The sequence below is a fragment of the Pyxicephalus adspersus genome, chromosome 5 (genome assembly GCF_032062135.1).
Source record: "Pyxicephalus adspersus chromosome 5, UCB_Pads_2.0, whole genome shotgun sequence".
NCBI classification, from domain to species: Eukaryota; Metazoa; Chordata; class Amphibia; order Anura; family Pyxicephalidae; genus Pyxicephalus; species Pyxicephalus adspersus.
The window spans coordinates 22,740,356-22,763,972 of record NC_092862.1 but is presented as its reverse complement, the minus strand read 5'-3'; the positions used below and the strand labels follow the sequence as shown (position 1 = coordinate 22,763,972).

The window sequence follows — 23,617 nt, the reverse complement described above, 5'->3', positions numbered from 1 at the left end:
AGAAGAATCATCAGGCTGGAGGCAATTAACTTAATGATTGTTGTAAGGATCAGAATTGTGTTTTGGCTGCTTGAACTTTCTTGGACGCGTGTGGATTGTGTTCTACACAGCACTAAGTCTCCCAGACATTGATGGTTCTTACTGCAGCAGACAAAAAATGCTTATTAAATTATTCAAAGTACAGTAACCACAGCAACCGGTCTTTAATTATTTTTAATTGCGCTGATCTGAAGAAAGGTAAAATGTTGGTTCATTTGGATTTTTTATTATGCACAGCTACATTGTTTCTTCTTCACTCAACAAGCCTCAAGGCATGAGCTACCCTTAGTTGCACATAGCTCAAACTATAACCACCAGACATGAAAAGTTCTCCATTGGGAAATACATTGTTGGTGATTAATCATAATAAATCCTTTACCTTTTTTTAATTATTTTTAATGTTAAGTGGATACATGCCACATACATGTACATACAAGTAATATGTAAGTGCAACATTGGCAGGTAAATGCTCCATACAATACTCCAATGAACAATTATTATATTTAGTATTTATATAGCGCCATCATATTACGCAGCGCTGTACAAAGTCTATAGTCATGTCACTAGCTGTCCCTCAAAGGGGCTCACAATCTAATGTGTGCACAATGCTTTTATTTGCTTTTTACTCCAAAAGGACAGCACCATTTATGTTTAAACATGATCCAGGATAAATCACTTCTTCCTAAAATGAGATGTTGGCTCAGAGATGATACGGTCATAAATATATTGGAAGAATTGTTTGCTATGTTCACAAATATCTTAAACATAGCTGCCTTCTGTAGCCTCTTGCCTTGCTACAAGATTACAAATATGTAGTCTGATCCCTGGTGGGGACTGAGGAAATGCTTCCTCCTGCCTGCAACTGACTGATGACCTTAGCCTAGGCAAAATCATCGAACTGAAGCATAGGGACAGCTTTTTAAGGCTTAAAAGGTGGGACTTTTCCAAAAGATTATAATGTTGATGAGTATCGTGACAAGTCAGGGATTAATAAACATAAATATTTAAAGTTACTGAAGGTTATCTAAAATAAGCAAGCATGAATATATCTTTTAGGGGTATTGGTTATTAAAATTAACATTTTTATATAGTCATATAGTTTTCTGGGTCGCGTTTGATTTCCAAAAACATCTAAAAAAGGGAAACTTGATGGACAATCCTATACAAGTTTCCTACGCTGATGAACCTTTTTCCCAACCACAGGCCTTATTCAATGTATAAATGTTGGTAAACCCTTTACTTTGCATTGGTGACTTTGTAACTGAAACAGTAGCAACCATAAGCAGACTCACTGGGAACTTATCAATTAAATTCATTAACACTTTTTTTGTCCCAAGAACTCCTGTGTCATCTAGCCTTTTACTTTCTGGATTGAGTTCAGCTCACAGATGATGCCAGCAGTGCAGGAAAATGCTTGCGGAGCTACAGATCCATTCCCTGGCATCCCCCCAATACCAGGAATTCTTATGCTATTGTGCCAACACCACAGGAATATAGCAGAGTAAGCACTGAATGAAGAATAGCGGGTAGCTGTTTCCATAGATAAACATTTTCTAAATATGCTGCTTCTGATTTACAGTACCTTTAGGAGTAAGAGGGATCTCTAGATCTCCATCGTACCAATGAAAGGTAATCTTGTATACACATCAAGGCTTCATTATTAATTCTGAATCAAGTGTATCTTGAATTACACTATTGAATACATTATCACAATAGTGTGAGAATATCTTGTTTATTCTGCACTTCTTAGGTATCACCCAAAGCGTCCCCTGGAAGCCCCTTCATGTCTGTGAGTTACCAACCAAAGCCCATGTATTATGGTTTATATATTTACTGGAATCTAATAAAAAAAGCCCTTGATTTAAGGACCACTTTACATTCTGTACTGTTCATGTTTGCAGCTCTTGTGAAAGTCAAATATTTCCTTTCTTGCTCCAAACATTTGTTCCAATTCAAAATATTTCCTAAAGCATGCCTTTCATATTTAAGTCTTTTGCTTGCTAGGTAGTCATTCAGATTGCATACAGTTCCTGTGGCGCAGCTGCTAAAAGAATCAATCTCTTTTTGATCTGCATCTTTACATGAACAAAAAATATTATTTTATTCCCTTCCTGGGCTTTCATAGAGAAATCCTGTTAATAAATCTGCCGCTCTTCACAATTGCTTCATTCTCTGTCTCGTGAAAACAGACATTAAATCTTTTAAGGGCCGCAGCATTTCGAAAAACGAACAGTTCCCCAGTCTGCGGATTGAACATCCTGCCCCTTAAGAAATAATATTTGAAATTTTCCAGGTCATAAAAGAACATAAAAAGTGTCAGGGTATTGAAGAAATTATAGGCATGTCTCTGGGCAGTGTTATTTTGTCTCAAAGACCTCATTATACTGAACAGCGCTGTCCTATGTAGAGTTACAGATTCGGAATGCTAACATCTTCACTTGCTTTGGTCTGAAAATTTTCCTGAATGAAATTTGAAAGCTGCCATTACTGAACTTAACTAAAATTTTATTTTTTGGCTGTTATTTGGCCCGTTGGGGTCTAGACCTTACATATACAGACAATGCAGTTATAAAAGTTGGAGTGAATTCAAAAGTCCTGATCAGTGTATTTGTTTTGGGCCAAAGCCTCAAGTATTGAAGCAAAAGGGTGAATGTGACAGGTAACTAGCATTTGCAGAATGATGAATAAGTAATGGCAACACCCATGTTTCTCATTCTCATAAAGCATATTTGTATGCCTTTCATGAGGTTATTGAGTGTTATTGCTTCCAATACCTTGTTTCTGTTGACTTGTACAGGTTCTATTTTCTACAGCAGTTTATGTTCACTGTTTTTTCTCATTGCAAGTCAATGGGCTGAAAATAAGAAACTTTAAAGCAGTGGTGGTTAACTTTCCTGATAAAGAGAACCTCAAGTATGGCACATAACACCACCAAAGGGGCACACACATTCAGTGAACACACACACACATGTTCAGTGAATGTAATGCTACAAAACGTTATCAGAGACTACTAGTAACACATAACAGGAGACGGTCAAAGAATATATAAATGCACTTAGAAATATTCAAAGACCACAGACATGGTAAAGGAGATGATCAGAGGCTAAAAAATGCTATCTGTGTTCCAGAATATGGGAAGTCCTACAGGAGACAATCAATGGCTAGAGACATGTTGCATTTGTAGTGTTACCTGCTATTATTTCCCCTTTTTGCTTTCTACAGCCCGCTTAAAAATGACTTTTTTCTCCAAATAAAGATTTATTATATTAGGGCCCCAGCTTCCAATGTTGGCTAGGACACTATCTACACAGAGCTTGTATATTCTCCCAGTGTCTGCATGGGTTTCCTCCAGACACTCTCATTTTCATCCCACATCCCCAAAATACATATGCAGTTTACTTAGCTTCTCCCAATAATGAACTTCAACCAACCTTTTTCATTTTACCCCAAGGAACAATTAAAATAATAAACTTGGGGAACCCCTTCTAATTTTATTGATAGTCAGTGTGTAGAATGTCCCTCCTACCATGGCGGTCTGAATTCAATCTGTATAGACATTTAGTCATGGGGTCATGCTTTTGGATCTACCAAATGGTGGTAGTCCCCAAATTAGACAATCAGATAGAAAGACAGTAAAGCACAGTTCAAACAACCTCTGAAGGAACCCTAGTTGAAAAAGGCTACATCAGACCATGACTAAGGTTAGGACTCATTTTTGTTATAAATTCTTCCGTGGGACAGTTATTGACATGGCTATGGGCTCTGTAAGGCACTGTGTATTATGTCAGTTCTATATAAATATATAACCAAGATAATAATGGTACTAATAATATAAAAGATTAAAAGAAAAAAAGTAAGATATAAAAGGAATGGACAGTGTAAAAAAATAATGAATAATAAACCAAACATCCATTCTTAAGAATATTTTCCTTCACTGGCACCTAGGTAAGGAGAACACATTCTACATTTCTGGATCCGTTTGCAAGTTTTTTCTCCAGTCTCTCTTAGGTCCATATATTACTGCTGCATTCCTTTACTGGTCCTGTGTGAGAAGGTGTGCAGACAGAACACAGAAGGTCAGACAGAAAAAAGATTTGAAGATGAGTTAAGATTCCATGGAGAAATGATTTCAGGGGAGAGAAAGACTAAGATTTTACGGCTAAATATAAGCCAATATAATTAAAAACAACACATTCTTCTTAATAAAAATCCAGATAACAGGTTATTGCATATGGCACGCTTTAGAAATAAGTATGGCCATTATTTGGTAAATATACATGGAACAAACTCAAGGTTTTGTTTTACATTTGCCTAAGGCTTTGAAATTTGTTATTTTTTTCTGTTGTTTTCCTGCTGAAGGTTTCATTAAGAAAATGTCCGTAATATTTTCCATTACATTTAGTGCTAGAAGCACTTAAGTACTTACCATGAAGTGATGCAATTTTCCTAAGTCAGGCAAGTTGACCTTTCAGGATCTCTCCTGTAACACATGAGTAATGTAGGCTCACAGCTATAAGGAGATTATTAGCACTACTTATAGAGGTTTGTGTGCATAAGACCATCAATCAGTGCTAGTGACATAACATTAATTAAATTAGCAATGTTGATCAACAACTCTTATGTAAGGAAAATGGCGTATTTCACTGGATCATCAATTTCTTCTTTTATTGCTTAACCCCAACTCTTGCCCTCAATCTTCCACAGTTGCACAGGCTCCCTCCTGTACTGAAATTGCTCATTCCCATTCTACTTCAAATTGTGATTTGTTTCTAACCTTCTGCATTGCAAGCTGAAAGAAGTAAGATAGAACTTGTCTTTGGTCTATGCTGGGGCACATCTAGTGCCATCTAGTCCCTGTGTCCCCCTTTCATTTATTGGATTTCATGTCAATCATGGAGACTCAACATCATTTGTGGGCATTACCTAGGGCAGTTTGCCCACTGATCTAGACTGACACCAAACTGACAAGGCATTTTGATATCCACTTAATTTCTCCCACACGCCAGACCATTGCTTGCATTAAGGCAAATGGCTCTTAAATGGAATAATGACCACCAGCCGTAGAGATTTACAATAGTGTCGTGGGTGTGAAATAGGGTATACAACAAGAACATAAAGATGGTTAGTAAGCAGGCAAAATATAGGCAGAAAACACTTCAGCTTTAAACAAAAATGAAAAAAAAAAAAAGTTGCAGGCAATGCACACACTTTTTTTTCTAGTTTTTAGAATGTGTAAGACCCTTTGTACACCCATCATACTCTGTTAGGATATTTTCCTTGAGTAATTTGTAAATGATATCTCTTGTCAGCTGATGGTAATAGAATTCTCATTGTGCAGTATCACTGTGATACACTTTAAAATTTTGATCTTCTCTCCAATTGGGCACCATTGCTCTTCCATACCCCTTGTTGGGTACCAGGGTTCTTCTTACCTCCTTGCTGGGCTTTACCCCCCCCCCCAAAACATGCACCCACCCACCCTGCTTGCACTTTAATTCCCCCCACCCCTTATGTGCACTATTGATCTCCTCCAACCTTTGATGGGCACTAATGTTTCTCTCCTCCATTACTGAGTACCATTGTTCCCTCCCTTGCATGGCACTATTACTACCCCACCCCTCTCTGATTACTATTCTTTTCCATATGCCCCCACTGCATTCTCTTTTACCCTAGCCCCCACTGAGAGATTTGTGTATATGATTTTAATATCTATGTATAATTGATGTGCTATGTCTATCAATAAATGTTTTAACAAATTGGAAAATAGTTTTTTAGCCTCTTAAAGTCCATATTTTTTTGAATAATAAAATAAACAATCTGCCAAGCAACCCCAACTAATAGGTTAATAAGTAGAAATATCTGTATTAAGTGCCTAAACTGTAAGTAATTGAAGCAATACTACTTTCTCAGAGTGTTAGTAGGGACAGTTTCCTCATGCGGAAGAAATAGACAGGGTATCTGACCCACTAAAAGTAATAGTGAGCCTAACATACACCCTCTCCTCTATATTCATCTGGGCTATGCTGCCTACACCTACTAATGTTGTAAGGGGAACTCAATATTTCATATAAAGTCCAATAACGACCACAAACCTAAAACACCAATAGTCAACCAGGGTGGCAATTGGTATTATAATCATTTTTACTCTTTTATCTAATTGTAATATTGACACAAACAGTCGTTTCCATCTTCAAACAATGGAAAACCAATTGAACCAAGAAATGTCTTTCCTGATAATGATTTTTCCCAAAACTGACTACAAATATGATGACTTGATTTTGACCATTCAACATTTTTGTTGAATCTAATTTCTGATATAACCTTTCTCAACTTATTTACCCCTGATCAAACCTTTAAAATAATTTTCAGGTCTTAGTTTACCCCTACTAAAACTTTTTTGGAAGTGGAAGAAAAGCCTCCTAAATTGATGACCCGTGGAAAAAATAATCCCCATACAGTGGAGGGTAGAATAACACCTAGGCTAGAATACAACCAAATATAGACCCCCTATAAAACATAGTTAGAGTCATGAAGCTGATTGTACCAAGTGGTGATGGCCCCAGAGCTACGCAGCCATTATGAAATGGGAGGTCAATCACCCACAGTTTGGTGACCCCCCAACAGCCTCTAGAGGAGCCCTGATTGAGAATGACTGGTCTAATGGATTGAAACTATTTCATAGTGTATGACTAGCCTAAGTTGGAGCTGCTCAGAAGCAACACAAACTGATTATAATTGCAAACTATTATTTCCTCAAATCAGGTAATTCAGAAAAACTAGCAGTGAGCCATTACAATTAATTACATGCAATTAGTTGGCCACAGATGACTGGCCAATGTCTTTAGATGTTATACGGAGCCTACAGATCCATGTCCCCAACCCTGAATCCATTGCTTTGTTATATAGAGACATTCATAGGTGGGTGATTCAGACCACCTGAAGCCATTTAATTCTGAGTGGCATAACTAGTTCTTCCTTCCTAGTTTTTCAGTCTGTATGTCATATTTAGTGAGTCTCACCTCCTTTCTCCAAATATAGCTTTTTTTTTTTTTTAAATTCTATAACTTGCAGTTAATTCCTTTTAAAAAAGAGAAGTAGTAATAAATATTCCCCAGATATAATTTTGTGCTGTCCTTGTTTTACACGCACCTCCAGACAGTTTTTCATTAGCTCTAAGTAGATATTGGCCGTCAGTGTAGTTCCATTAGTGCAGCCTAACACAATTTAATGTGGAGTACTCATTAACAAAGTGGGAGGACTGTAAATCTCACTTACTGCAAATTCCTGAAAGCAGAATTCATAATGGAGAGTGGAGGGCGATAAATTTTCCTGAATGTGAATGAGATTGGAAGAATTAAACCATCCCCGATAATTCCAATGGGTTAAGGGAGACACTTTATGGTCCTAAAAAGTCAATAGGATCTTTGTGAAAGTAAAATATGTTTAGTCCAGAGGGGTCTGGGGTGTGTTTCCAGTATTGGTATTGTAATATTAGGTCTGAATAGGTAATAGGTTAGATGCTTTCTCATATTGAAATACCGTATTATGCAGTCTTGTAACTGGAATTTACTTTTTGTAATAAAAGTGAATGGTGCTATGTATTCATTCCAAATGATCCTCCTTTTATATCTATGGCCATTTATAGTATTAGACTTCTGTCTAGTGATCCTATTATATATTGTCACACTAATACTGCATTAGCGACAATAAAGCCCCACTAGCTGATTAAAAAAATATAAAGCATCAAAAGCTGATGACACAAAAAAAGTAAAAAAAAAATACTTACCTATCACTATGGCTTTAGGTGGGCTCACATAGGCAAGGCTGACATTGCCTAAGCCCACAAGAATCCATGCAGATCCTCTTCTGCTCAGTGTTGGAGCATCTTCTCAACCTTAACTTTCTCAGAATTATTCAGTGAGGCCAAATTTCATCACTGGTGCCTACAAGAAGCTCAATTCCAAGGCCATTATTTTCCATTCTCTATCATTTTTTATTGTCTGTCTTCCATTAAGTCTTAGGCAAAGCTAGACCCCAGCACCTGAGGTATGTTCTTGTAATCTAGCGTCACCTCTGAACATAGTCTGAGCACCAGGAGGTCAAATATAAAGACACCTTTTAGGTAATTATAATAAGAGAATTTGAAGTTACATTTCATATTTTTAAATGAATAGCACATTTATAGGAAGCTATCATAAGCAGAGCTTTCAATTTCATATACTAGCAATAAATAAAATATCTTTATAAAAATATATTACAGAACTGGTTTGCTATATTTGCTTGGAGTTCATTCTGAATAGTTATGAGATTGTTTATTGTGTTGAGATTATTTTATGTGTTTCCAAAACTTTCATCAGTAGTGTAAATCTATCATGACCTTTGCCATGTCTAGGTGTCATCTGTAGTTCTGTTTGGGTGAGATTTTTATTGAGCGCGAATTTTATTTTCAGCTATACTTGTTCACAGTGACAAAAAAAAACAAAACATCAGCAGGCCAGAAGGGCTACTATTGGTACTTGAAACCAACCATGAAAGCCATAATTAAAAAATACTCAGAAACAAGGAGTGATCAGTGGTTTTCCATATTGTGTATGTGCTCTATTCATATCCGAACCCAGGTGAGAAGCATGACAGTGACTTAATGCATTTCATACCGCCAGCACTTTGTCATAAGGCCATGATGGCATCAGGATTGCATATCTACATATAGTGAAAGCCATAAGTTTTCCATCCAGTTCTTTGTTTAGGGTCTGAACAAAATGTTTACATGTTCCACCGATGGTAACTGTCCCACACAATGGGAAACAATGATTTCCTACACTATACATTTTAGGATGCTCATTAGCAGAGGCGGTCATAAATGTATGGTGATCGTAGGTCTTGGTCACCTTGGACCACATTGTATTTAAATGAGTGAGACAAAAGAAAACAAAGTCCAAGTTCAATAGATAAAACGGAGCAATGACAGATAGTAGAAGTGGTATCAGAGCAATGGTCCAAACTCAACTTGAGTACAAATGCAGTCCAAACAGATTTAGGGGAAATCAGGATAGAGACATTCAGTTCTTTATCCAGACCAACAGCAAACAGATAAACTTGTATTAAGGTGGGACCTGTGTTTAATTGTGGCCTCTATTTAAAGTCCACTAATGAGGACAGGTGAGGTTCGGTGTGCACAGCAGAGAACTGTAGTTCCATGTAACGACCAGCAGATGGCATGATTAAGGGTAAGGGGTTTGGGGGGTAGGAAGACATAGACAGCAAGCAACCAATGTCAAAGTTCCCAGTTCATCCACATCCATCTTACTAAAAACATGTTTCGTTTTTGATTGTGTCCCCATTGAAGAGAATACCATAACATATAAAAATTCCCCTAACCTCCCTAACATTAAAATCCTGACAGAGGCAAATAAAATACAGAAGGGTCTTGGCTGGAGTTAGGTTTGTACCCAGACTATGCACCCTAAAATAACAAGCAAGCTGAAATTAATTTAAACAAGCCCTCACTCACCTCTGTAGCTGTAGGCATTGTGAATAAATTCATTGTCAAAGTTCACAACAGAAGCTCTGAAAGTATGAATAGTTTCCTATTACTTTTTTATGCAATGGAATCTTGGCAACCTACTACCCCTATAATATAAACATACAACAGTTGGTATGAACTTGCCCCATTTACACATAGTGAGGCACTGCCCACAATACTGCAAAAAAAGTGTATGCACATTTTGTATTTATTCTATCACTTAACTACAGCAATATATGTGGTACCATGTGTTCTATTGTCAAGGTGGTTGTGGTCTTATATAATGGCACCATGATCCACCAAGGTTACCCACTTTACTGTGCATTAGCCATTCATTCTAAATGGGACCCCGATGCACCTTGCCAACGGAACATGGCACCCCACATATCATGCACTGTAGTTCAGTGGTATTCCCAGAAATGTCCAAAGCAAGAAGATGTTTATCTTGTTTTATAATCTGAAAGAGGATTAATAATGGGATTGGAAAGGTGACCTTTCCAGGGTTGGTTACATGTAATTTTTTGGACGCCTGCCCAAGCTTAGTATTTTGTGATGTATTGGCAGAAATGATGATCTATGGAATCTCTGAGGTATATCCAATCTATGAAAAGAAATTGTTATTATGTAGGCAGAGTTGTAAAAAGTTAATATTGTTGCATTTACTTTAAAAATCCATCCAAGGGAAGGTTTGCATTGGGCTGGCCTAGTGCAATGTTATCATGCGGCACTATGAAGGTTAACCATGTGCATTATCACACCACATAAATCTAAATAAGATTTTAATATTGATGGGTTCCTGGTGAAGTTCTACAGATGATTTTGATGTGTATTGAAATCATTATTTGGCTGTGAGTGTAGGAGGATTTTGTGTTAAGTTTTTTTTGCTTTCTATGTCCTGGTTGGTGGGACTGAACGTTGCAGGGAACTCTTGTTAGAGAATTGTCCTGTATTCTTTCTTGAACCTGGACAAGGATAGAATGGAAAACCCTAAGGATAATCTATTAGTTTACCAATCTTAAAATGAAAAATAAAGTTTTACCTAAAGTGTATGTTTAGGCAAAACCTTTTTTTTTTTTTTTTAGATTTGGCAAAGATATGGAGTGACTGTTGTGTAATGAATGTGAGATTCACTCTTTATTTAGCCCCTAGAAAATTGATTGGTGTCAGTGAAGGAAGTTGTATTTTCCATAGACACCAACTATGGGGTGCTAGTCCCACCTCTGACAACCAACAACTGATGTGGCACCATTCCCCCCACTGACATCAACAAAAGGGTAACACACCAATGAGAGGCACTATTGTTCTCCCTGATGCCAGCATTGGGGCACTACTTCCCCACTAACAACAACAATCTGGCACTATTCCTCCCACCAATGCCAGTGCTACGTTTCTTCCCACCAACACCAATGATGGTGCACAATTTCCACCTCTGACACCAAAAAGGAACATTATTCCTCCCACTAGAACAACAATGGGGCACTATTCCTGCTAATGAAACCAACAATGCTTTTCCTTCCTTTGACATCAAGGATACGGAAATAATTCTCCCAAAGGTAGGGGACCATTTCTTCTACTGATGATGATGGTCAGTTTTTGTTCCACTAATGCTAGGACATTTTTACTCGCACTGGTTATAGTATGCCTACCTACATTCCAATAGACTGTCAACTTATACTTTGTTCAGAAAGTTTAATGACTTGAGTTGTATAGCTAGCTAACATCTTCTTATTATTTTTTACAGATAATAAATTCATTGGTCCTTCTTATACTGCTGAGCGCCCTTGCTGACCCAGACCTCTACCACCTTCCAAGCAATGACATTAAGAATGAATTTTATTATATGGATGAGGCCAGTAAGTAACAAAAATTAATATTACAAAACTGTCACATTTTTGTTCATTTGAAGGATCGCTTGAAATTCACCAAACTGCATTAAATCAATTGTTTATATTGCTGCCATTGTGGCCATTGGGTGAATTTTAAATCATTTCCTGACATCCATTTTCTTGACAAATAGTTGGAAGGTTCCCTTGCACATTTTGTTCTGTTTGACACATTTAAATCTCCCAAATGGAGACACATACAGCAATAATATAATGACAAAAGTTCTAATCTAGCCTCTCTTAACTTTTAAACCCTTGAAATTATCTTCAAGTCTCAGGGAACCCCTATTTAAGCCAATTTTGTGGAAAAACCAATGGATAGAATGTCCCCCTACAGTGGTGGCTTAAAAATCATATTTATAGAGACCTAAAACACCATTAGAGTCACGTGGCTGGCTCTACTAAGTGATGTTCGCCCAAGAACTATACAGGCATCATTAAGTGGGATATAAATCGGCCACAGTTCAAGGAACCCCTGGTAATCACTGGAGGAACCCTGGTTGAAAATGGCTGTTCTAACCCTTATAACACATTTCATTTCGGAGATACAATGAGGGTTTAAAGGATAGGTTTACTTTAGTATAAAAACTCCCCATTCCACCCCCAAAGTTAGCACCCACTCACCTACAGACCTCTTTTGGATGGCAGCAGCCTCCCACTTACAATTAACTAGAAGGCTACAGAGTAAAAGAAAATTGAACCTGCTCATATACACCTATAATTCATTGATCTATTATTAATTTATTATGATATTTCATTTGAGCAATCGAGATTATTTGTATTTCATTTTTTAAGAGTGTGCACAACAAATGCAGGGAAAAGCTGTTGATGCTAAAAAATAGTAAAAAATATGCCACAACGCACATTGCAGAACAGAAAATCCTGAGCAAGAATCAAGCCTCAAACAAGTACAGCTGTATGCTTATACATACTTTGTAAGAATGCACAGTGTTATGACATCTCCGACCTTTGGATACAATATGTTTTCGGAAAAATCACATATTTCACTCATAAGGTCATACACACCTGCTGGCAGTTTTATGTAAATATAAACTTACCCCCTTTAAAATTGCCTTCATCAACTGATCTTTTGTCATTTTTTATTTTGTAACCAGAGGGTACAGATGTTTGATTGCTATTGGAAACGTCTTCATTTAGTTTATCATTGTTTTCATATGACTGCATGCCTGGAACGTACACATAAAACATCTTATGACAGGCGTTATTTACTTTTTATAATGATGACATAATTACAGAGCTGGCCGGGATAGGTATAGACTTGAATATTGGATTTATGGCTGCTTTAAAAAGGTTGCACGTCTACATCCTGAAGCCGATTGAGAGAAACAGTTGCCAGTTTATTACATTTATATGCTATTGTGTATTTAAATACATTTTCATTTTTTAAATAGATTTAAATATGAATGATTACCATTTTGAAATCTCTATGTTTAGTGCACATTATCTAACAAACTCTTTTTTCTGATCTTTACATTTATATGCTACTTTGCAAAATGTTTGTAGTTTTGGTTAGCTATTTTTGTGATTTACACATGCTTGGCACAATGTATAGTAAGAAGTTTACTTATGTTTTTATAGAATACAGTTGTGCAGGTCTGTTGTTTTACCTCCACACTTTAAATCTGCTCTCTGGTGTCACTCCAATGAGGACCTGATAGTATATATATATATAGTAGTGATATCTTTCTTGTAATCCCAACCTAGATGCCTCTGCATCACACCTGGAAGCCATGTGCAATATAATTGGGCTTATTTAGTTCAGAACAGTGTTTTTCAAGCAGGGTTCCTCCAAACGTTGCTAGGGGTTCCTTTCAGGTTAGTTACTACTGACACCAATGGTTTTTTTGGCTATCTGTAAGGGTGACATTCTTCCCACTGGCTAACAATGTAAGAGGCATTCTTCCCAATAACCACAATACTAATTTACTGTGATCTGTGGATGTAATTATAGAAGGGGTTCACTGAAGACCTGAACGTTATTTCAGAGTTCCTCTATGTTACATAGGTAAGGAAAACCTTTTCTAGAGTGAAACAAGTGTCTGCCCGATGGCTGATGTGCAAGAGTTTTTATATAAGTAACACAAAGACACTTTTTGATAATTATACGTGTACAAGCAGCATTTACAATTCGAATATAGATTTAAATATTTTATTAAAATATTAATCAAAATGGTGAGGTTTTTATTTGCCACATTTAAACTGTCACAATCTGACCCTTTTATAGTTCAATGTTTTTATTGAGTTTTTCAGAGAAACAAAAATGACATAATAACAACAATAATAAAAATAATATGAACAATAGTAATACAGAAGGACAAACATGCCTCACCAATTTAGAGAATGCACAAAAACAATCTGACATAATAATAATAAAAAAAAGGAAAATGCAAAAGACTGTGAAAAAAACAACCCTTTATGCCCGAAGTCTAAGCTGAAGAGGTCAAAGAAGTGGACAGGAGAGGGACGAGGGGAAAAGGGGGGTGGAGGACTTTAAAAAAAAAAAAAACTTTTGTTACATAGAAGTGTCACCCATCTAGTGCGATCTGTATTCCTTCCAGGGATCCCAAATAGCATCAGATTTTCCTAACATATTATTGATTGTGTGCGTTAGCCGATTACTAACCATAATCCAGTCCATTCTCGCAAAGAGAGGTAGATTTCCAAGATGTAGCCAAAGTGATGGGAGCTGCTAACAGAATAAGCTTTACCAATTTCAAACCCCCACACAATGAGTTTTGTAATTGAACCAAGTGATCACTGATATTCTAACAACTTACAGTTTATAAATTATGAGGGTGCAATATTGTGGTAACTGAATTTTTTCTAATGCTTACACTCTTACAGAAAAATTCCAGCCAAGATTTTGTTTTATTTTAGATAAAGTACCTGGGGGAGAACTTGTTATAAATGTGTTGCCGCTTGTGTGACTCTTTGGGTAATTCTCTCATTTCATGTGTTAGCAGGGCAGAGAAAGTAATCCAAAACATAATATTTGTCACCAGAACAGTAGATATTCTATTGGGGACACCTTGATAACAAATGACAATGCTATTTTTTCCCCTGGCCTAGACCATTATTCTCCATTGCTGCTAAGCTCTGCTTGGGCATTATGGCTATACTGTGGTCAAGCATCAAATGACCACAGTTATAAATAAATACTTTATATTCTATCCTATATCCTTCCCTTTCTGTATGTATTGTAATAGAAGTATACAGGATAAAAATGGATTTTTATTTATTCCTTTAGAATCCTGATTATGAAACTGCATTTTCAAAATTATAATATAGAGGGTACAATAATTTAGAAGGAATGAGTAGTAAATTGTGGTGTTGAATTTCAAATAAAATAATTACCTTTAAAGTTAAACTAAAAAAAGATTACATTTTGGCATTATATTTAGAGAAAATGGTTTGTTACAATGGAAGCTTTCCTTTGTAATGGAGGAACTAGGTGCGCCTATAATATCATTTCCGACTTCGGATTCCTTCTTCATCTTAACTATGGGGAAAGTGCGCTGAAGTGAACTTTGTGGACCTAGGACTTGTAGTACAGATTGTAGTATGTGGTTTCTGTATATTTTAAACACATGGAAACTTTCAGCTTATGAAATCTTGCAAGTGTTTAAAGAACACCATAGGCTTATAAGAGAGAAAGCCTGATCAATTGTCCCCCATAGAAGTAGATGGGGTTCCACTGTACATGAAATGAAGAAGAACACAATCTCATCATTTAATGGCAGTGCTATCTTCCCTAACCTCCAGCAATACCTGCACGTACTAGACATGGCCTCCCAGCACAGGGAGCAGGTTTCCTCAGCGGATTATGTAGCATGTACAAGCCTCAAATAAGATACTAGGGATGGTAGACTTGTGCCAATAGCTAACTGGCACTGTCAGCAAAGATCACGTCACACTAAAAAAGTTTAGGAGTACTGCTGGGTAAGTAATAATATTGTGTCCCTACTATGCATGTGTAGTATTGACATTTAAATGTAGACCAATGCCATCAACAACTGCCATACCCAGTGGTAGGTACAATCAGAGCAGTCACTGCAGCAGGTAAGCCTGGGTTGCAATGGGACTTTGCCTACTAATTTGAGGACCCATCAGTTAACACCACCTCCCTACCTCCTGGCTTTTGCTGTGATTTTCACAGTCAGTGTAATTCTTGGCCTTGGCACTCACACCACCACATCACTTTCCCATCTAAACTCTCCTACTAGCAGGGAGAACTGCATCTGGAGTTCCAATTAATGGACCCCACACTGCCATACCTAAAGCCACCCCCCAGTTATCATCCCACCCGTACCCTACCTACCCACCACTGTTCCTATGTCTTTAGGCTACAAAAAAATTTTAAGTGCACTAGCACATTGAGTGTGGCTAGCCTTGCATATCTCAGCACCACAAAATTGTCCCAATTACTTGGATGAGTGCCAAAGCCTTTAACGTCCACAACTTGGACTATACTCATAGAACAGAAAGGAAAGAGAAAAGGCACAGAAAAGATAATAATATATAAAATCAATTCCAATTTTTATTCGTATACAAAAAAAACTATGAAATTGTTTATGAAGATAAAACCAACGTTTATAAGGTAGCAAAAGGAGTAATTTATCCACACTGTACCACTGACTAACAAGTCACAAATTTGCGTATAACTAAAAGGTCAGAAAGCGGGGTTTTATCCCAACCCGCTTCACCCAGATGGGCTTCCTCAGGGGACAGAGGAGACCCTAAATAAATTACTTGTAGATATGATTAAATGGTTTACTAATTAAAGTTCATATTTTATAAAAATTCAAAATTAAAATTTTAATTGAATTTATATATTATTATACTGTGCTGACAAAAAAAGCCTGCCTTTTCTCTTTCTTTTCTATTCTACAAAAAGTTTTTGCTATGACACTATTCTTGGTTTCCAATAAAATCATAGTGTGATTATTAGTTCAACCTTAATCACCTTTCATATCGTTGGACAATATTTTTTTCTCTGCATTCCAGCCATCTGAAATCCAGGTAGCGACTATGTTCCTCCTATGCTTGTTGTCACAGATGAAATCCAAATCTAGGCCCAATATAGCATTTGAGATTTATTGAGGCTATAAATCAAATTCAGTGCAGTGAAGGTGTTATTGGTGACCAAGCATTATGAGGTCAAATGGAGCTCCACTGAGATGATTATTTAACCTTGAAGCCTGCCTCCATGATATGACATGAGGTTAAAGCACAATGTTGTGTCTCAGTCACTGTGACTAATGGGAAAACTTCCCAGTGCTACGGAGCCAGAAAAATCTAATTTTATGGCTATATTGGTAATGAGTTTTTGTTTAATTCATTTACACATGGATCCGAGCCAGCAAACTCTTCTGCAGTGTTGGGCCGTCATAAATTTTGTTGGAAGGCTTTTAAGAATCTTGCCAAATATTTATCTACTACCCAATGCTCTGCCTGGAAAACACAACAATTATTTGAATTGAGCTGGACTGCATGTGTTATAAAGTGTTTTCTTATAGAGGACGCTTGGCTCTGTTATCTGTACATATGAGGCTTTATTGGAGCCAATGTTTGATAGGACCAACACAGTTCGCTCAAGACAGACCTTTTGTTCCTGTATATGAAGACAAAACAATAAATAAATCATTTTTGTAACCAACAAAACACTAATTTTACTATCCTACAAATGTTACAACCTGATATGTATTGGAGAAATCTGTTCCTAGCATTTTATTAACTCTACCTTTTTAAAGCTGCAATTATTACCCCACTATTTCTTTTGAGCAGCATTTTATATAAGTTCCAAACTCTGAAATAATTAGCGCTTGTAAATAGTGTGACAATGTGCTTCCTCATATTGGTGGTCATTAAAGACGTGGCCAATAACATTGCATGGTGAAATGTCCTCTTACGTTCTTTGTGAGACGAGTGGTGCCCCGTTTTCTTGGAAATTAGTGTAGTGCCCTCAACAGTGGTTGTCTGTAAAGAAATGCTCCCTTTTATTTCTGTTCCTTGTAGTATCCTTTTATATTGGGGGATAGTGTAATGCCTCCTACTTTGTTATTCATTTCAGAAGTGTGCTTTCCATTGACTGTCAATGGAGAAATGTCCCCTTTTATAGCTGTAGTCCCTGTAGTGTCCTCTTCCATTGGTGGTTAGTATAATGGTCCCTCACATTGATTGTCAAAGGAGTGCCCCTTACATTGAAGTATCTCCTTAGATTTGTGCCTAGTGAAGAAGTGCTTCTTTACTTTGGTGGTCGGTGAAAAATCAGCTAATGATCAGTAAAGATGTGAACTCTTACTTTGATGGCCAGTGGTAAAATATTCCCTTACCTTGTTGGAAAATGGTAAAGACCCTATACAATAAACAGTCATCTCTTAATATGAATATATAATAAACTGATTTGAATAATAAATGAAGCTACACAGTGTCAACATTTCCAATAAAGGTTTTATTTAATTTCTTCCTGAAGTGGTGGACTATAGAAATGCATTTGGTTTTCCGACCAACTTTGTTGCCTTGTGGATAATTAAGCTCTGCTGGGCATTGGTTGTGTGGTAAGAGAGCGGAGACAATAGTCGGCCATTCAAAGTGATTATCAGAACACTCCATTTTCCTCCATTCCAATAGACCGTTTGACCTATTCCACGTAGTTAACGGAAAACTCCAGTCAACAAATAAATTACGTCAGCACCTAACTAAACCTCTTTGGCAGACAGATGACTTTAGCTTGTTCGTAAAATTTACATGAAATACATCAGACTGAAGTGAGTTCTTCTGGGTGGAACGGCAGCCTTTAGTCCTTTTCTTTAGTGTAAGGAAGGCCAGAGTTAGCTCATAGAGAGGGTGATGTCTGAACCATGGAACAACCACCCTACATGTTAACCAAGTATGATCCATTAGTATATCTAAAACTTAAACTTTTTGTTTTATAAAGTGTGAAAGTGTAAAAACCTCTTTCAGGATTTTAACCAAAACAGCAACAAAAAACTGGCTTTTAGATATGATTGAAGTACAGTTGTTTTGTTTGTTTGGAGTGTTCCAGTTTATGAAGCAGTGACATAATGTGGTCACATGACCACACTGGGAGTTCCAGGGTGTGCTTCAGACATACTGTACTTTGGCAGAATATGATAAATCCCTTTCACTATGAAAAAGCATTGCCAGCTTTTTCCTATTGCAGACATCGAAATGGATATTTTTTTTGTGCCTCTGAGATGCTGAAAAACTCTAGATGGATATGATTTTGTTTGTCTCACCAGCTGTCCCTGTCTGATCCTCTTCCCACTTTGCTAATGAATTGTCCTCCAAAATCTTAGAGAGAGCATCTGCAGCTTGCAGTATGTTAGCCAATATGAAGTTATGGTTTCATTAGATACTTTATGCGGTGGAAGCAATCGGATAGTCCTGGCCGTCTGCTGCTTTTCCCAAGTGCTGGCACCATTCCGCACTCTAATAACATAATTGGAGGGGGAATATTACTGCTTAGCTTGCAGAGTTACAGAGGAAACACTACAGACTTAATAAAAACTGATTAATACATTGTAGGTTTTCTGCTCTGCAGTCAGGCACACGGTGCTAGCTATATGAGGACTTCAGGTTGTAGTGCGCTGTGAATGTCAGGGGAAAAATCTTATATTGACCATGCATGTAGCAATTTTAAACTAATTTCATCTGCTTTGTTTGCAAACATTGATAAATGGATAATTGCAACATACCACCAGCAATTTAGGTAATTCGATATAAAAATAAACTGTTGTTGGTTAGTTATATTCAGCTGTTTGATCATTATTGCTGTTTGAAAGTGGTTACCTGAAAATTCCTTTGTGTGGATAGGTAAACTAAAGATACATTTAGACAATCAATTCACCAATGGGTTGCAATAAGAAATGTTCTTTAGTAAAACACACGCTCATACATTTGGGTACACTGTATTAAGGCAGCCACTTCATTATGAATGGGCTGGCTGCACACCATAAAGGAGAATTAAAGTTCTACTTTCAGGCAGGTTGCTATTAGATAAAGGGACAGGTGATGTCCCTTCAGCAGAAATAAAGTCTAACCTGTATGTCCCGGTTTCCTTTGTGTGTGTGTGTGGGAGTTACTTTAGCTTGGCACGGCCAATACAGATGACCATAGATCATCTGCAGAAACAAAAAGAAGAGGAGGAAGACTGGAGTAATTTTTTATTTAATAAAGTTCATCACAAAACACAGCATTTATGATATGGTGCATTGTTGTGCAGGTGTTTTGCTTGCTGATATAGGAGCCATATCTGACCCACAGTGAACTGCAACATTCTGCTGCTGGCTCAACCATAGTCCCACAGTTGGGAACCATTTTTTTGTACATGGCTGCAGCAGAATATAGCACGGTGGCAGAAGGCAACAAGTCACCTTTGTCCATTAGGTCACTTTTAGAAGAACTGCAGTTCAGCCACAACTACGTGCCAATGTGTAACACCAATTGTTGTGCTCCCAGGCCAACCACTGGGTTTTCCATCACAGGTATGAAAGGGGAATAAGAGTCTATTGTGGTGGCATTTTAGATGATTAATGTGCTGTTGCAGTAATTTGTTATAAAACCCTACATTTTACTGCTCATTATCATAAGACACTAGTATGAACTGGTGAAAAAAACATTCCGGATAAAAGTTCCTACTTTCCTTCTTTTGCATTATCTACTTGCTACTAATTACTAATTAAACTTAGAACATCTGCATGGTACATAATTGTTCCAGCCTTCATACACACTTGTCTTTTTTCTAGCAGACAGCATTCCCCAAAGATGAAAGTAGACAGAATATGCAAAAGGAGACAAGAAAGATTTTCCTGGGTGATATTGTCATCTGCAGAAGGCGATGATGAACCTCAATGAGTGACAAACTCCTCATATCTCATTTTCTGACAGCTGCAATGTGCTTTAATTACTTGTATAGAGCTTGTGCAGAATAGAGCCATCTGCCTACAACATTACAGGCTGCACTCGTCTTCACATCCTAAATCAATGACAAACTCCCCAATTCCACAGTGCAAGCAAAAGGTGCCTGGATGTAGATCAGAGATTACAGCATGACTATGGGATTTGTAAAGAGCTTTATATAAATACAAGATAACCGTTATAATATTATATAGAAGCTTTTTTACCTTTTGATAAATTTGTAATATTATTTTTAAGCTAGTCAGGATTTGCACAGCCCTGAAGCTGCATTGCTAGGAAATTGATATCATGTTTTCCGTTAAATAAAGTGGTGCCATCTCTTTGCCTCCAGTCTGATAATTGAATAGTTAAAGCGGAACTAAACCCTTGCAAAAAATTGCAACCTGGCAGATATTTTATTGCAGAGGAACAGATGATGTCCCTTCTGAAATAAAATCACCTTGCCTGCCTGATCACAATTTGTTAAGTATACTTACCTGTCCACCACCTTATTCTTTCCTCTATATATTCCAAATTGCAATATTCGGCCATAAAGTTTGGCCAGGCCAGGAGGACGTCATCCCCAGCCTGTACTGGAGTTCATTCAGACCCCCACACTAGAAGCTGGGATATCCCGTATACATAGCTCAGGCATTTACAAATGTTCAATGCTGCTGTGCAGTGCATTAAACAATTCAATAAAAATTGATATAAAATGCAGGTGCCTATACTAGTTGTATATAAACATGGTATATGGTAAAACTGAACCATGCCCTACTTTAAGTATGTTAAACCACTTTCCTTCAACTCCTCTTGAAAATGCTAGTTTCTTTCATTCTTGCTAGTGCAATGGCCTGTGTAATTTCTGAGTTTCTGCCCTGGAACTGGTTTGAAAGTTTGTTCCAGATCGGGGTCTCTGAAAAAAATTCAGAAGCAGAGCCAGGTGACTGGCTCTCCACCTCGCATTGAGTTCTTTCTCTGTGCTAAGCAGGCCAAGTTTCATACTGCAATACCTGTATTTTATGAATGGACAATCGAGTGGAGGAAATTTTTGAAGTACCCTTGTCTCCCAACTTTTGGAGATAGGCTAGGACAGTGTTTCTCAACCAGGTTTCTGTCGAACCCTGGGGTTCCTCCAGATATTGCTAGGGGGTCCTTGAACAATGAATGGTTTGTGACTCTCAGGTCAGTTACCTCTGACACCAATGATGTTTTTGGCATCTGTAAGGGTGACATGTTTTCATACCATCTATGAAATCACTATCCAGGATTCAGCATTTCTTTTGTAACTATCGTGGAAAATGTTATATGAAGGATAATACTGAGATATTATGAAATGCATAAGAGTGAAGCAATATTCTAGATTTATATATACCATGATAAAACCAGAATCCAAGGCTGGGTATTATTAATTTTATTGGCATGTGTAAGTTGGAGCTGCATATGGACAGTTGGAAAATTTGTGCAAAGTCTATGTGATTGGAGAGGCAAAGTTTCGGTCAACTGGACCTGTAGGTCTGGAGTCTGTCAGAGTGAAACAGAGAGGCTGCTTGCAGGTTTGTTCTGTAACAAGCCAACACGAATAAGTAGCATACAATGGTTCCAAACCTGGCCAGGAGAGGAGACTAAATTGTAATGCCTTTACAGGACTGTAATGACATTAAGGCTGCGTACACACTTGCAATAATTGTCGTTGGAAATTAACGATCCACGAAAGATCGTTCAATAATTTTTAACAAAAAAAGTGCACAAGGACTGGTCAACGATGCCAACAAATGAGGAATCTCGATGGAAACAAACGACCATTCCGGCGGATCTGATTGGGCGACAATGGTTAGTAATCTATTGTGTGTACGGTTGTTCAGTGATCGTGGATTGTTCTGTGATACACTTTCTCCTGTACATGTCACTTCCTGCATCGTTCAAACTATCGTATCTACCCTGTACATTATTGGTGGATTATATTTGAATGATTGTATCATTACAGCATGTACAGAATTGTGCACAATAGGATCGTTCAAAATAATCGTGCATATTTGTTGATCATTCGTTTTCAAACGATATTTATTGCACATGTGTACCTAGCCTTATACCATGGAGGATGAATAAATGCCACAGAGGAACAGGTGCTATTACAAGGCTTCTCATCTTAATTGAGTTGTTATTTGATGCTGCCAAGACTCCAGTCATTCAATCTCTGAATTCATACAAGGCAGGACTGGGTCCCTTTATCTCCGAAAGCTCTTTCTTGGCCTCCCTCAATTGATGTCCCTTGTTTTCATATGACAGTAAGCCGTAAACTTCGAGTAATCCATCTTGTGCTTTATCAATGAAGAATGGCTGTCATTAGATAATAATCCCAGCAATGAGTACACCACTCTCTTTATCATTTTTGAATTTCATTCCTGATGATGCCACATTACTACACCCCACAACAGTGTTTAAAACTGACCAAGTTTCAGCAGCCCTCTTTTATTCATCCAAAGACTTCCCATAACTTCCCAATAGTTGTTTAGAAAATATGCAGTGAGTTTGCATGAAAATGTGATTTGTAAATTGTAATTTTTACAGCAACTCAGAATACCTTTTCTACAAAAACTTGAGTTTCTTTAAAACATTTTATGATCTAAAATCAGAAATTGACAGGAAGTTCAGTGGTCATGTAGCAAGAAAAATAATAAAACAAGACGGTAACCAGGTTTGCGTTTTGCTGCTGTCAGTTATTCTGTTATAATTCCTGTTCTTGGCATGTTTTTTGCCATTTAAGCAATTGTAGAAATTGAGAGGACCAGCTAATTGCTAGATGATATCATACAGCAAGCCTCTGTTCTCAAACCGAGATGTGTATTTGCATGAGACGTTTCATTCAGTGTCTGTTTGGCATGTTTGCCTTAAGCGTAGGCCAGAAAGATGACATCACATCCTGTGGGAGCGCGGTACACAATGAAATCACTCCAGTGTTACAGTTAATACAACACTGTGTTCTCCATTGTGAATTCATTAAAAATTAATGGTAAAGTTAATTTATAGAAAAGGTGCTTTGTAGTATATGGACATTGTATCCAAGAAGAGGATACCCTGAGATCCCGAAATAGCTACAGGTTGTTTGCACTATTAAATTATGTAATTGCACACGTAACCTTCTGATTATAATTAATTGATTGTGGAAGTGTAGAAAAACAACTGATTCACAATTGACCTAGATGTTAAAAAGCCCATGCCTATACAAAAC

The 23,617-nt window shown here is 37.3% G+C and overlaps 1 protein-coding gene across 1 annotated transcript in view; it reads left to right on the top strand.

Moving 5' to 3' along the window:
• Positions 1-23,617, top strand: part of LAPTM4B (lysosomal protein transmembrane 4 beta) — a 69,863-nt gene that overhangs the window by 22,491 nt on the left and 23,755 nt on the right. Inside the window, exon 2 of the mRNA XM_072413241.1 lies at positions 11,304-11,415. Within this exon, the coding sequence (XP_072269342.1) occupies positions 11,304-11,415 (112 nt within the window). The remainder of the gene's footprint in view (positions 1-11,303; positions 11,416-23,617) is intronic.